We start from the raw sequence: 15,944 nt of genomic DNA, 5'->3' as shown, positions 1-15,944 counted from the left end.
AAAAAGCATAATGCTGCAAGGGTGATATAATGCAAAGAGCATTATAATGCAGAGAGCATTATGTTCACAATGCCAGTGGACTCTCACGGGAAGAAATGCCCAAGAGACAGTGGGATGAAGACCTTATATTTTTGTAATGCAGCACGTAAAGTATGGGTGCTTGCAACCCATGCTTTATGCATTTACGCATACTTCACGAAAAAACGCAATTGCGATTTTTCCTTGAGCCATGCCGGCTTTGTTATTTCACCTACGATGTTATTAGCTTAAGTTGAAAACATCATAATCAAAATAACAGAACAGGTATATGGGCAGCGCATGTAACATGGGGGAAAGATAACCAATTACCATTAGGGTAACGTCCTGGATTCAGAGAGAAAGCAAGCACACCAGAGAGAATCAGGTCAGGGGGGCAGATGAGGTTCGGAAGTTTGCTGGGATAATGTGGCCGCCGCTGGCACAGGACAGGGTTAATTGGGAAATGTTTTGGCCAGCACTGGACATGGGCTGGTTATGATAAAAAGTGGGGCTCAAGAAGTTTACTCTCAAGAAAGATGAGGTCACACATTCAGCTACACAAATGTCAAAGCTTTCCTCATTTCAACATTGCTGTAGTTATCATCGCTTGCGCGACTAGTAGTTTTAATATGTTTTTTTAGAAAAATTAGGTCCTAAAAATTGAATTGAACCAATTTTTGTGCTTTAATAGTTTGATAAGTTGAATAAAACATGCTTGATCGGGAGAAAATGGTTGTTATGGTCCTGGCTGCTGATTTTAAAAAAAGTTTTTCACTATGGAGCTTGCTTTGGCTGCAGTGGAAGGTGTAAATCGAAAGTAAGAACAGTAATGAAATAACAATCGAATCCTAACCACAGTGACTGGCATTTTAAACCAACTGCGTCCAGTTGAGTCAGAAACCTAATGGGTGTTCATTCAGATTTTTCTTTACTACTTCCAATATTTTTTTCTTTTTAGGTAGGATAACGTTTCCGTGCAACCAGCACGAACACGCACCACAATAATACAGGCAGCGCTGGTCATGCCTCCAATTAGTAGTCAACAGCAATTTTAAATGCAGTAAGGCAACATAAAATATCAAATGTTTGAAAAATGTGGAGCTCTTAAATTATATCTCACTTACATTCCCAGGACTTCACAAGCGATATCTAAGAGGAGTCTAGGTTAAGGCAGATATAATGTTATGGGTACGTCTCCAGCTTTTCCACGAAAAAAGGTTGGTAAATAAGACGTCTCAGAGATTTTACCTCGGTACGTAGACGTCTAGACTTAATCCGTACATCTCTGGTAGGTTCGTGGTTTGTTTGGGCGGACGTCATGCACGGGGGTCGTTGGTTCGAGGCTGCTAGTGAGCACCTCGTAATAAAGCGTCCCGTTCCCTGGCTCAGCGTCTGGTTACACGAGGATGGGATAGATGAGGGCAACCAAGAAACCAGAATGACCGCAAGCGTCGGGAAGCTACCGGAGTTCCAGCCGGAAAGTGGCAACTTCGAAGTGTACCTGGAACGATTCGAATTATTCGCTGCTGCCAACGACATCAAGGATGACAAGAAACTGCAAGTTTTCTTAACGGCTATTGGCGAAAAGGCCTATGTCCGGAGCTTGCTGTTGCCGGCGACGCCTGCTAAGTCTTCATTCAAGGAAGTGGTAAGTGCTCTAAAGAAGCACTACGCACCCAAACGTTCACTTGTCACCGAACGCTATCGGTTCAACCAGCGCAAGCAAAAAACCCATGAGACCATCGCGGACTTCACTGTCGAACTGAAGAGACTAGCTTCAGCCTGCGAATTCGGCACGTTTCTGAGTGAAGCTCAGCGGTTTCGGCTCGTCCCGAGTTCGCGTTCCGAAGCCATACGGTGCCGACTGCTAGCCCTTCCTGACGATGAGATAGCATGGGACCGAGCGTGTAGTGTGGCCATAGCCATGGGAGCTGCAAGCCAGGACACCAAAGACATGCTGAAATTGCCGAGCAACGCAACAGCTTCGTCGGACTGCACCGAAGTCTACTGGACACGAGAGGCAGGGAAGCAGCGTAGATCTGATAACAGAGAAACGCCTGTCAAGGAAAGAGGCAGAGAGAGTCCAGTTCGGAAGACGTCACAAGGGACGAACGCTCCATGTCACCGCTGTGGAGGTCAACACTCACTCGTGAGTTGCCCTTTTTAAACAGCCGGTGCTACAAGTGCAAAAAGAAGAGAGACGTTGCAAAAAAGTGCAGAACTAAAGTAGTGCACTCTGTAGAGCCGGATGATAGCAGTACTGAGCTACTGGCTTTGTGTCACCTTACCCAAAAAGCTGGTGCACCTGCTATTGTCATTGTGGTTACGAGAAACGGCAAAGATATACCCATGAAAACTCATGCAGGAGTAGCTGCCTCAATCATGTCGGAGGTCGAGTGGGCGAAACACTTTCCTAATGCCAGTTTAAGACAAGCCAACGTGAAATTGGCGACATGCAACGGCACGGCTGTGCCTATTGCTGGAGTTATGGACGTCAAAGTCCAGTATAAATATCAGTGTTTCGAGCTGCCTCTAGTTATTGCAAAGGGAATGGAGGGCGCGAGAATGTCCATGTTATTCGGCCGCCTTTATTTTGCGTCTTTTGAATGAGTTACCATTGACGGAAAAGGATGTGGAACGAGAAACAAGGCAAGATAAACTACTCAGTACTGTTCTAGAAATGATATGGCATGGCTGGCCAAAAACTGTGTCATGAGCTGAAACTATTCTGGACGCTCCGACTGGAGCTGAGTATAGACGACGGATGCCTTGTATGGACAGAGTGGTCACTCCCGAGTCGTTGCAGAATCTTGTGCTGGGTTTGTTGCATGAGCAACATCTGGGCATTTCTAGAATGAAATCAGTAGGAGATCCATAGTATGGTGGCCTGGCATTGATGACGCTCTCGAGAGAATTGTGCGGAATTGTCAAATATGCCAGTCAGTTCACTCCTTCGCGCAACCCGTACCTTTGACCCCTTGGCAACTGTGTAAAAACCGATGAGAACGAGCACATTTGGACTTCACAGAAAAAAAGGGAAATTGTTTCTTGTCGCGTCTGATGCTTATTCTAAATGGTTAGAGGCCAAGGTAATGAAAGTTACAACTGCCGCTAAAACGGTAGACTGTTCGTTCGTGGTTTGCGTCACATGGACTGCCTGTGGAAGTAGTAACCGATAACGGTCCGCAGTTTTGAGCAGCTGAATTCCAAGATTTTCTTTAATCAAATGGAGTTAAGCACACGCTCACGCCACCCTACAGCGGCAGAGCGTGCAGTGCAAGCAGTCAAGAAAGCATTGCTGGAAGACGAAGAAAGAGGCACTTTTAGGTCGCTGCAGCACAGAATTGATAACTTCGTCTTCTCTTACCGAACTACACCTCATACTTTCACGGGAAGAACACCCGCTGAATTATTTCTGCGAAGGAAACTGCGGACTCGCCTATCGTCACTGAAGCCAAACACGGCGGAGGCATTGAGCGCGAAGGCTGACAAAATTAAAACATCTGCTGATAACCGCAGGGGTGCAGAGCGAGTGTTTGCTGTTGGTGATCGTGTGTGGGTTGGTTCTGTGCGTGATAATGTGATGAAATGGTGGCCTGGAAAAGTTACCAAAGTGAAGTCACCGTCAACGTACTTGGTGTGTGTGAGAGACAGAGAGCGGCTTGTGCACGCGCACCACCTGCGACGACCCGGCATCGCATCAAGTGCACGATCGAACGTTAACCCAGACGTGGAACTTCCGCATGCATCGGACGTAGTGCCTCATTCACCCGGTACAGGACAATCGGCTGGGCCATCCCAGTCTACCCGACCAGCACAGAGAGCAAGCGGCGAGCAACGGCGCCACTACGAAAGAGCACCAGGGAGCGGCGTCCACCTGATCGTTTGACTTATGCTTGTTTTTAGAACTGTAAAGGGGAGGAAGTGTTGTATCGTATCGCGGCGTCTGCTCGTGGCTTTCGCGTTTGCCATGCCTTGCTGCGCATGCGCCGGCGACTCACCAAATAGACGCCATGCACGGGGGTCGTTGGTCCGGGGCTGCTAGTGAGCACCTCTTAATAAAGCGTCCCATTCCCTGGCTCGGCGTCTGGTTGCGCTACCCATGCATGGCGAGGTCGAAGAGCTTCAACGATCAGAGTGGTCAACTGCTTCATGAGCGCCATTATTTTGTCCACTGCCGGGGAGTGCACATTTAATGGGACGTCGGCGCCGGTATGTGTCTCAATGCTGTTTGGAGATGCTTCGCAAGGAGGTAACTCGTTTGTTATGTTTCGCCGAGATGGCTGTGAGCACTGCTGCTCTCGGCGCTTAGTGAGTTCCTCTAAATGGCGACGAGCCTCTGCGATGGCATTCTCGAGAGCGGTGTCTTCATCTGTGTTGTCCTTGGCTTTACGTGTTGATGCGGCCTTCCTTCCTCGACGTTGAGCAGCTTGTGCGTAAGAAAGTTGCTGAGCAGGCACGTTGAGAGTTGGGGAGTCAGGTGTAGGAAGTTCGGGGAAGTCGTCTTCAACACACGCTAGAGCAGCGAAGCGATTGCTTGTGCTGGTACCAGTGCTCCCAGTCGGCTTATTTAACTTCTTTGCCTTCTTCGAACAAGCAGGAGAACGAGTCGTGAGGCTGGCAATTTGCAAAGGGCACAAAGGCTTGCTGTCTCGTCCATATCGGCCACTGCTGAAGGATTGGGGCAGGTATTTTGCGTATGCCCTTCTTTATGACAATGATAAGAGAAGATACGGAGTGGACGAAAGGGCTGTGGCTTTACAATCACGCCGTAGTAGGTCATGTAGTCTGGTAGATTGGATGAGCCTTGAAGGGTGAAGAGGTACGTGCCCCGGCGTCCTATAGGCCGGGCTTGGAGTGCTGCGTGAGTTGAACATCGGATATTTGCTCTCACTTCCTCAGGAGGGCTAGTGCTGTGCACGTGGTAGACGATGCATCGGAGGGTGGCAGGCCCGGATGCGTAATATATTTGTACGGGGACATATTTACTTGAGTTCAAGGGGATCTGCATAACAGTGCATATTTTCTCAGCGGCCGCTAAGGATGGTAGGTTCACCGCTATAGTGTTTCCTGGAAGGGCGATTGACGACAAATAAACGGTAGTTAGGCGAGCCCAGAATGTGATCAATAGTGGCTTGAACATAACAGTTAGGTATGGCAGTTATTTCAAAGCGCAATGTAGGCTTGGTGGTGACGTGGAACAGTTTTGGAGTCGGTAGAAGTGCACCTGAGGCGCTAATCACCGGTAGTTTCTGTTGAGGTGGCAGGGGCTCAGTCGTTACGGGTGGCCTTCGCAGGGAAGACACAACTGGTTCCACAGGCGCAGTTCCTTGAGGCATCTGACGAGGTGTCAGGGGCTCCACCGGTACTGTTGACCTTGGAAGGGGAGACGCAACTGGAGCTATGGGCACAGTTCCTTGAGGCAGTGTGAGAGGCACGGAGGTGGTGGAGCAGTCCATGTCACAAGTCGCAGAGTCGGAAGACGCTCCAACAGGCAAGTCCGTAGCCGCAGAAGCTTGCATTGACTTAGAGGCAGCAGACGGCCGCGTGACTGCCACCGATGAAGCCGAATCCATGCCACAGGCGCGTAGCGCGGCCTCGCTCATCAGCGCCGAGCAAAGCCTATAGCTTGCGTCTGGGGTTGTCAGTCAGGTTTTCTTACGTGACATTTCGCCGACCTTGCTGGAAATCTGTCGAGAGGGGCGTCCTTGGCCTCCGTTTGCACAGAAGGCAGTTTGTAGCCTTCACAAGATGACCGTGAACAGGAGAAACAAGAATAAAACACAGAGCTTTAGCACAAACACGTCTCAGCTCGAGCCCTACTTCGTTGCAGTAGTCAAGTGTGTCGCCTTTTGCGGGAGCTGCAGCCTGAAATGGCGGAGAAGGTGGTACATGACATAATATCCGAAGGTCCCCAGAGAATTTCTCCAGCACCTGGCTGAATTGCGTAGGTGCCATGGCTCAACGCTATGACGGCTATGCCAACCCATACACTGCAGTGCATGGGTTATTTCAGAGCGGTTATTTCAGAAATATTCCAGACTCTGCAGAGAGGCTTTGAGAGATGTTGCGGGACTATAGCTCAAAAGACACCATGCAGGTTTCTGGGTCGCTAACTTCCCTAAACCAGTCGTGTCAAATGCAATACTTCCGATGCGGCTAATCAGGATACATAATGCTCCAATGCAATGTGACTTCAAGACAAATGAGGCACAATGATGGCCCGAGTCACCGGTAAACTAGAAAGAAGGGACCCCGAAGCTACGCCTGCCAGTCTCACTTCAGTGCCGTTCCGGCTTGCGAGGAATTCGAAGGCCACGATAATACGAGTAACAAAGGCGCACTCGTGAACATCACCATGTAACGCTTCATAATCTGCATTGTCGCAAAAATTGGTAAAACTATGCGGCCATTCTCAAGAATGTCAATGGAAAGCTTGTCAGTGCAGCAGGTGACGTCATGCTTGGCGTGTGTAACGGCCCAGTGGGGCTGCAAAATCATTCCTAGTACTGAACACGTTGCCGTACGATCAGCTGGACGGACAGCCTCTGTATGTGATCTCAAAAGCGGCAATAAGCTTTCCCAAGCAGACAAGTACAGTGAAAGGGAAGCTGCAAGCTGCAGACACACTGCCCGAAACTCCTGCTGAACAGCCTGCGGCACATGTAGGGGCGCAGAGGTTGTTTACTGCTTATACATGGCTTGCACGTGACGTCACGTCCGTCTGGGCCGACGCGTCGGATCCATGCTGGAGCACCGCGCGCCGCCGCCGCTGCCACCCTTGCGCTGGCTGATCGCGTAGTGTTGGCAGTGTTCCTATTTGTTGTTGCGTTTTGTTGCAAAAGCAATACTACGCGAGTGGCCGAGCCATTTCTCGGAGCCGAGGAAAGGCCATACTGCGCATGCGCGAGGAGCAGTGGATGGCACGCCGCCCCCGCAGCCCCCGCCACCGTGCAGCCGCCGCGCTTGCCAGTTGCGCATGCGCAGTAGCGGCGCATAGCTAGCGTGCCGGGGCCACTGCTGCGCGCTCTCCATCGCCTCTCTCTCTCTCTCTCCTCGTTGCTTTCGCAATCCTCCAGGCTTAACCAGAGCTAAACCACTGCCAATTTTTTATGCGAATGTCACCGCTTGTTGTGAAAAATGCCGCGCTAAGCCTGCGTTCAAAGGCATATTACGCGGGACTGATCGGGTCGGCGCGTGCGCGATACCAAGAAAAGATTAAACTCTGCGACGATGTGAACCCGCACACGTTGCGACCCGGTGCGGATACGACGATGGACGTTAGTGCTTTCCCCGAGGTTTCTCACGGAGACATTGTGAACTGCTTGGTGTTTTCTTCAAGTTTCGTTACTCTGTAAGAGATGAAAGCGTATACATCACTTGAAGCCCACTACTACTTCACGAGCGGCTGGGTGAAAACTCTGTCGGCGAAGCCGCTGCAGGAAGAAAAGGTGCTGCTACTGGGAGAGGTAAGCTGAAGCCTTCGTTTTTGGTGTCGAATTTTGTGTACAGCATTCAGAGGCATTTCCTGACTAGCCGGTGGTGTGTACCAAGAGAGGCGTGACATTGAAGCGCCGTGCAGAGAAATCACCTGAGCCATTCTAAATTAAAATAATCGCGCAAGCAGTGTTCATGTGTAGTGCCAAAGGTCCCATAATCTTCAAAAACAAGACAGACGTTGGCGCAAGTGCTTTATGGCTGAAAGAATGCACAGTATGTGTGCTTGCCATGCTTTTTGGTCGCATACCTCTGCATTGTGTGCATTTTGATCTCACCATTTTAATTTCTCCTCGATTTGCTTTGTAGGTGAGCCATTCACAACGGCTCAGAGAACATCCACTGAAAGTATGGATTCTGCGCAAAAACTATGGATCCGTGCTGACTGCACATTGAACTTGTATGGCCAGTGTAGGAGAAGCTTGTTCCCATGTCGGTGCCTGTTTGTTTGCTGTCGACACAGGTGTAAGGATAAAAAAATCAGTTACCTGCACCCAGAAAGGCAACATATGGCTCCCTACCTATGTGGAAAAAGTGCAGTTTAAAACATTGAAAGAGATAGATTTTACATCTGCCAAACAAAAAAAACGACAACTTGATGACAGGACTGAGAGCACCCCTACAAGCAAGGTAACAAGAGAGAGACTGGATGTGCCACCAGCTTCACCAGCAGAGAGGGAGCGCTTGTGCAGCATCTTCAAAAAGTGGTGTTGGGCCTGAAATTTTTTCTGTACTGCCCAGCCGTTCTGCTGCCTTCAAAAAACCAGTGCCCACACAACCAGCACACCTTCGGAATTTGTACATGGAAGACGCTTTAGCAGGACTTGAAGCGCTTGTTAACAAGGCTAACGAATTTCTGAGCAAGTTTCATATCACTGATGAAACAGTGAAACTCATCGAAACTAAAACAAAAAACCAGAGGAATTCTCCAGACTGGTACCTATACCGAGCCGGCAGAATAACTGTGTCAGTTATGAAAAATGTGTGCCGAACCACTCTAGGTAATCCTAGTCTATCCTTACTGAAATCAATATGCTATCCGGAAAAAGATCACTGAAGATTCCAGCCATTGTATGAGATTCAGAGCATGAGCAGGATGCCCTGAAGGCTTATCAAGATTATTGCAAGCAGAAGCACGGCAACTTCAACTGTCCCAAGTCAGGTCTCCATCTCAGTGCCACCTATCCATTTGCTGGAGCAACACCAGACGCATTGATATCGTGTTCATGCTGTGGTAGAGGTGTAGCCGAGGTTAAATGCCGTTACTTGCTGCGGAATTGCCACCTCATTCACTGAAGCCAGGTCCTGTTTGACCACTTTCAATGGCACTCTGCAGCTTTCAAAGCAGCACGAGTACTATTACCAAGTTCAAGCCCAGATGAGTATATGCAAGGTAGAATATTGCGACTTCATTGTGTGGGCTCCAAACCTTTTCCACGTACAAAGGATTAGGAGAGATGATGAGTTCTGCAGTCAAATGTTTGCAACTGCGAAGGAATTTTTCATCCAAGTTATTCTTCCTGAACTGTTCAAGTTTTACTCACTGCAACAGACAGTCCCAGAGAATACATTGCCATCAGCAGAGGTTTACTGTTTCTGCCAAGGACCACCTGAAACAGGAAGGATGATTGCGTGCGACAACCCGACATGCAAATTTAAATGGTTCCATTTTTCGTGCATAGGAATTACACGGGCACCGAAGTCAAAGAAGTGGCATTGTCCACAGTGCAAGCAAAATAAAGAGAATTAGTTTGTTTGGCGTCAGTGTTTCATTGTGCTGAACTATTCACTTTAATAAGTAAATAAAGAAGTGTACAAACTCTGCAATAACCGAATTTTATTTTCAGAACCATTGTATCTGTAGAGCAAATAGTAAGGCAGTTGTGATCAAGGGCGTCCGCAGAACTTTTTCCAGGTGGGGGGCACCTGATGGCTAGGTATGGGGGAGGCGGTAGGTCAGCACCAAAAAGGAACTATTTGTGGTCTAAACTGCCCCCACCCCTTTCTCCCCCTTCCGGACGCCCATGGTTGTGATATTGTAGCACTGCATTGAGGGGCCAGATTTTTTATTTATTTAGCACCTTAAGAGACATTACTGAAGCTCTGATGTAGGTTAAGGAACTTCACTGTCAGCTTGCTCCAGCTCTGTTACCATTGACAGACACAAGTTAGACAAAGCACAGCATACACTGACGATTCTGTCCAGTGGCGGTACATCATCACCCTCTCTATGGGCAACATACTATTGGGGAGAGTGGCTTTGAGGATGGCGAACTTGTTTCTGATGAGCCCAATCACACGTTTAACATGTATTCCCACGTTATCATACTTTCTGGTGCTCAAAACTTCTTCTGCCGACAGCGGTTTTTTTTCCTTTCGTGTACGCAGGTACATGCAACAGCGCACAATAAAAGCGAACACTCTCACAGATGTTGAAGCCCCGGTCGGCAAGCACAACATCATCAGGGCGCAGGTCATCTAGAATCCCGCTATGCTCTGTGGTGTGGTTATCACTGCAGTGCCCACCCCAACCCTCAGATATAAAGGGTTGAGCATCTTGAGGAGCAATGCCAATCAGAAACTTCGCTGTGTTACTGTGCTTATATTGTAACCATGTCTCGCTTCGTGCTGAATACGGTGATGGCCGCTCTATTTTTATTTCAAAGCAGTCTATTACGACTGCCACAGTAGCACTAAATGAATAAAAAAAGCCTGTGGCATTGTCTCCTGCAGTGAGACTTGCTCTGACCATGATACGAAAGACTTAAGCCGACAGACTGCAACGTACAGCCACTTATCAAAAATACGACACACTGTGGCCTCTGAAATTCCAAATCTGAAGCCAAGGTCAGTGTTTTGCAAATTCAGCTTAAGCTTCATTAAAAAAAGAATAAACTCCTGGAACTTAGTTAAGCTGTTTTTGGCACCGTGTGGGACATAGCACTGCAAGATTTCAAATATCCCATACATAATGTCAAAGTTTGCCATCCCAGTGTAGTAGACGACCCTTGCATTGCTCTTGCTTAATATGGCTTCAGTCTATTGTAGTTTGTCCATCTGAGTACGCACTGCATACAAGTTGTCATTAAGTATTTTGCGCTGTTTTTCCAAGGCTGCAATGTCTCTCATTGCCAAATCTGCCTGTACACCAACTCCTGAATTTAACAACGCAAATGAGTGATGAAAGTAGTGGCTCACCAGCATGCAGACATATCATAACAGTAATGTAAACAAACAGAACAAATATCTAGAATGAACGAAATCTACTTTTCAGACTTAAAACAGAATCAAAGGAGATCCTGACCTGATTAATTTTCGACAGCGTTGACTTCAGATTCAGCTCACGGTAGTGACGGGTTGTCCTCAGCATATGTGCTGTCGTCGTCATAACCGTCGCAGCCGTTCTCGGATGGCGTGTTGGCGACTCCGGAAGCTCCTGCAGGTGCAGTGATCTCCTTGTCAAGCTCGTCTGTGATTTTGAATCAGCGCTTTGCAGCCCGTTCGTAGCGCGCAGTGCCATCGTGATTCGAGCTGTATCCTAGCAAGAGTTGGGGCCCAATCCGGGTTCGTTTCGTCCCAAAGCTTGGACGGCCTTCCTACAAATGCAAGCAAACGTTATTCTAGCGCAGTGTAAAATGCGCCTTATGTAATATATTAGCGAAGGCTTACCTCTTACAAAGTGGGCGCCGCACTCTCGGATGTTTGGATGATCCCTGAGATCAGAGCGCTTGATAAGCGCAAGTCACAGGGTGCGCCGCTTCACGCTGAGTGTACTTGTTCGCTCGCATTGGCCCTCGACGATCTTCGGAAGGCGAAAAAGGTTTTGTGTTGGCCGACTCCTTCCTCGAACTGCTTTTACTGCGGTTGTTGCAGCCAACAGCGCAAATAGCCATTTCAAAACAGTGTGCTCACACGACTGCAATGGCAATGACGCTCCACTGGTAGGGTCCCTAGAACCAACTCTATGCCTAGAATCGCTGGTCCGCGGTGCGGTTGACTTTGGTACCTTGGTCTCGAGGGATGGATGGATGGATGGACGGACGGACGGCGGACGGACGGACGGACGCACGGATGGATGGATGGATGGATGGATGGATGGCAGCGCCCCCTTTGAAACGGGGTGGTGGCAATTGCCACCATGCTCAGCTTTTCCGTGGGTGGCACCTAGAAGATCCTGTGCCCGTGAGGCCTCCGCGATCAAGCGCCCGTTGCTCGCAGCCGGAGCAGATCGTTGAGGCCACGGCGCGTGCATTTCGAAGGCTGTACAGCTGTACAAGCGTTGCACTTGTTCGAAACGGGGTATAGTAGCGCGACAGAGGGCGCAAGCTCCTCTCTGTCGCTCTGTCACCAGCGCTCGCTCTGGGAGAGGAGGTGACACCTCGGGTACAGTGACTGTACCTCGGGATAAGGTTCCCAAAAAATCGCCGGGTGGCGCTGCTGCGCCTGATGTGCAGCGCCATCTATGGGAGAAAAGTAAAAACTGGGACGTTGATCCATGGCCACCTGGATCAACGCGGCAAGCCCCGCCGCGCGCGCGTGATCAAGGCGCATCCTCCATGTCAAGGCGGCCGTGGTTGATCGCTGCTCGCGCTGCTATCACCACGCTTCTTAGCACGCGCGCTTTCTTGCACGTGCACGCGCCCGCGCTGTCGCGATGTACCGCCTGCATTGCGGCTCCAAGAAGATCGTTCAGTGCAAACTTAATTAAAGGGGGGAAACTGATTAGTCGCGTCCACTGTGTGAAGCAGACGATCGACGACGAGGAGGATCATTTGTCTGTAAAATGCGTTTCTCGAGTCAGTAATAACGTCGTACTGTACGACGTGTAACTAGAGGAAAGTTGCGAAGTACTATCAGCTCTATGAAATAAACCAAGGCCTTCGTTGACCGTAGTTGTCGGTTGTTGCATGCAATGCACAGGGGGATCCACTTACTTGCGAGTCGAAAGGACATGCGACCAGGCAACAGGTCGACAACATATTGTTCACACTTGCAAGCGCGACGTGCAGATCGCATATTCGTTTGAAGCGAAAACTCTCCGGAATAACGTTGTTCGCACGCTTTCAAGAATTTCGTCTGCTTTGACCGCATTTCCTACACTCGCGCTCGGTGCTATTCGCAATGCACTACGACGATCAGGAGGATGTCGTGACGGTTTTGATGTGCACCGTAGCCGTACAAGCGTCATGTTGACAGCGGCGCGCTTCTCAGGGCCGGCCTGCATGCCTGCCACCGGCGTCAGAAAAATGCGCTAATATTGTTTGTTCGCGTTCATGACAAGCACTGGAGTAGAGGAATGTCAAAAATGAATCATTTTCGAGGATCGGTGGCCAATACCGAGTTGCGGGTAGGAGTGATAACTACGATACAAGCAAATTTATTCCTGATATATATCCCACGAAACACAGAACGTCTTAGAAACGTCCTGAAACAGCTCGAAATGGCTTCACATGTCTTGCGCTAGATTGAAACGTCTCATAGACGTCGACGGCAAGACGTCTTTTGGAAACTTCTTTAAGACGTCCGTTTAAGAAGTCTGCGGTTTCTGAAACGTCTAACTCAAGACTATGTAAAGAAGACGGGCGTATACGTTCAGGCGATGGGCAGAAAGCGGCCACCGTTGATTAAACATGATATAGATCGCGGCAAGCGTTTTAAACCTTCTCGTTTTACTCCAACCAATGAATGAAACATGCAAGTGTGGGATATAAACTGTTAGATGACTGTACTCTACACCGGTATTTGCACTTTTTGAAGAGCAGGCGCACCGGTGCAAAGACTGCGCTTTGTGCTCAAACTCTGACAGCGCAATTTGCGTATGCAGCCCGCAATCACGTTAATCACGGTCCACATTGAGTACAACTAGCCCATCATTCTTAAAACTGCAGTAAAGTTACACGAATCATGAAATTTGTTTCCTGTTGCGAACGCCTCTTCGTTCGGCCTCGGCTGGACACGAGCAACGAATGTTGCCGTCGCGCCATCGCTGCTTTCTTCCATGCTGTCTTCGCCATGTTGGTGCATTCCGCTCGCCTTGCCGCTCGCGGCTCGCGTGCATTCTGCCCTTCGCGTCCTGAACACCTCAGCTTGCCGCTTAAAGCCGCTCCGCTCGGTGGCGATACAATCTACAGTTTGTCTACGTGAATTTAACTGTTTCAAGCAAAAATAAATCTTTTTGCAGGTTCTAAATGCTTAGCCTCACATAAAAGTATGAGATGCAATTCGTTTATTGTTTTTATGTTGTTGCATTGTTTTTTTTTGCATTTTTGGAATGTAGTACTTCGTCTGGTCATTTGGCGTTGCAGTCGCTAGCGGTTGCTTGCTACGCGCGCGAAGTGGCCGCTCGCAACGTTTCTCTGCCTTCTTTGTCTCGCGCTTGTAGGCGCTTCACGCTGCTGTTTGCAGTTTTCCCGCGATGTCTTTTACTACCAGGACTGCGCTGAAAAGTGCACCTCGTTTTCCGCAAAAGTAAGTCACCTTCCATTTCTCCTGTGTTGAAAGCATCAACCTTACTGCGGCTAAGCCGCCTATGCGCCTGATTCAACCGTCGGCTAGTGTGTCCCTCCTTTGGTTTGCAAATCACAAAGCTGTGTCAGCCAGTGTTTTCATACCAAAGTGTAACGTTCGATGTACGAAAACAAGGCGTTTCCAAGCGTTTTAGTTCTCGTTCAGGGGGTACTGCTATATTGCTCTTGCATATTTAACATCCTCTGTGAGCTGCTTTCTTGCGAAAGTCGTCCATGCATTGGAACTGTAAAAAAATCATGTGTCATCATTTGTGATATAGCTTCAAAGCGACCGCGCCTTGTTTAAACACAGGTAGGAAAGGCGCGAATTTTTTCTACTCATTGAAGTCTGCTCGATTGCATCCCGGTAGGATTTTATTGTTGCGAACAACTCTGTTCTAGCCTCGCGAATGTTCGTATTCAAGTTAATTTGATTACTACTAGTGGCACTCGTGTTAATAAGGCGTTGGTACCCATTGCCATGAAGTGATCATGAAACCCGTCGTGGTGGCTGTGTGGCTTTGCGTTCGTTTGCCGATGGCAAGTTATCTGACGCCGGCCGCCGCGGCCGTACGTCGTTGAAGTCGAAATACAAAAACGCCTGTGTGCTGTCTTAAGTAAGCGCACGTTAGAGAACCCCTAGTCCAAATTAATCCTAGGCCCTCCACTACGGCGACCCTCGTTGCCCATATATCGCCTCTGGACGTTAAACCCCGCAATTTCCAAGTAATTATGTAGCGGAAATTATATTGGTTTCATGAAATTCAGTGACCGCATGCATAAGGCAAGCATAAAAAGAACTCAAGCAATATATATTGTCAATGGCTTGTTTTTTTTTTTCAGGTCTTGATGAAAATATGGAGTAATACTTTGTATGATTACTCGATTTCTGTTTATTTGAGCAGGGCTGCCCTGAGCTATTTTGTTTGCTGTTTGCACTTGCATATGCCTAGCTGCTAAAGATTATGGAATTGTTGTGTTTTGCCTTAGGTCTTCAGTTGGTTATGAGCCCAGAGAAAAAATAAAGGAGCTGAAGGAACCGTGAAAATCCAGATCCATTACTGCATGGACTTGTTGGATCTGTCAAGGTTTTGTTTGATTACAATTGACAGCTACGACACTGAGGAAACCTACTCGGTGGTACTGCTCTGTATGTGTGCTGGCTGTTTCCCAATGTAAAGTAGCCCCTTGGCAGGCAGGCCTCCTTGAATGTTTTCGTAAGCCATTGCAGTGTGCACAGCTGGCGTTGTCGATGAATTCACTCTGGCCGCCGCGGTGGCTCAGTGCTTATGGTGCTCGGCTGCTGACCCGAAAGGCGCGGGTTCGATCCCGGCCGCGGCGGTTGAATTTCTTTGGAAGAGAAATTCTAGAGGCTCGTGTACTGTGCGATGTCAGTGCACGTTAAAGAACCCCAGGTGGTCGAAATTTCCGGAGCCCTCCACTACGGCGTCTCTCATAGCCTTAGTCGCTTTGGGACGTTAAACCCACCAAAACCAAACCAACCAAACCGAATTCACTCTGTACATTTCTTTTTAGGCACAGGCTGTTCAACAGTGGTTTTCAGAGAACCTCCTGGCCTGCTCAACTTCAAAGTTTTGGTAAGCACTCTTCACAGCTGACACTGTTTTCCCTTCACTTCGTGCTTTCTTGTGCAGGCTGTTAGCAGAAATTTATTTTACGAATTCTGTTGTTTGCTTAGCTTGACCTTTTGGTTTTGTTAGACCTGCTACAGTCTGCCAAAAGAGCAAGGGTTTTGGTTGATTTCAAGGAAGAAATGAAAAAGAGAGAAGGCGGTAATTGCCTCCCCCTCCCCGGCCCTCATTGAAAACTGTGCCTGTGGGGACCTGTCTGAATGAATTACTGCATGAGCACAGGTATGCATGAGAGCAGATTATGAACACCGGAACTTAACATTACATAGTT

At 48.6% G+C, this 15,944-nt stretch overlaps 1 protein-coding gene and 1 pseudogene across 1 annotated transcript; one reads left to right on the top strand and one right to left on the bottom strand.

The window, feature by feature from the left end:
- The first annotated feature begins 1,426 nt into the window (after positions 1 to 1,426).
- On the top strand, positions 1,427 to 5,449 carry LOC149354887 (uncharacterized). The gene is made up of 2 exons (XM_089576040.1): positions 1,427 to 2,051; positions 5,316 to 5,449. The coding sequence occupies exons 1-2, from the start codon at positions 1,457 to 1,459 to the stop codon at positions 5,447 to 5,449; spliced, it is 729 nt and encodes a 242-aa protein (XP_089432166.1). The 5' UTR covers positions 1,427 to 1,456.
- Positions 5,450 to 9,838: 4,389 nt separating this feature from the next.
- Positions 9,839 to 10,719, bottom strand: LOC149354886 (uncharacterized; annotated as a pseudogene).
- Between the last annotated feature and the right edge of the window lie 5,225 nt (positions 10,720 to 15,944).

Source organism: Amblyomma mixtum, chromosome 3 (assembly GCF_055824585.1).
Source record: "Amblyomma mixtum isolate Tamu chromosome 3, ASM5582458v1, whole genome shotgun sequence".
Taxonomy (NCBI): Eukaryota; Metazoa; Arthropoda; class Arachnida; order Ixodida; family Ixodidae; genus Amblyomma; species Amblyomma mixtum.
Note: the sequence above shows the minus strand (reverse complement) of the source record. Positions and strands in the feature narration are given on the sequence as shown.

Coding starts and splice junctions, on each gene's coding strand:
- LOC149354887 (XM_089576040.1), top strand. CDS start 1,457: ATGACCGCAAGCGTCGGGAAGCTACCGGAGTTCCAGCCGGAAAGTGGC. Junction 2,052..5,315: donor ACGAGAGGCAGGGAAGCAGC/GTAGATCTGATA, acceptor TGGCCTTCGCAG/GGAAGACACAACTGGTTCCA.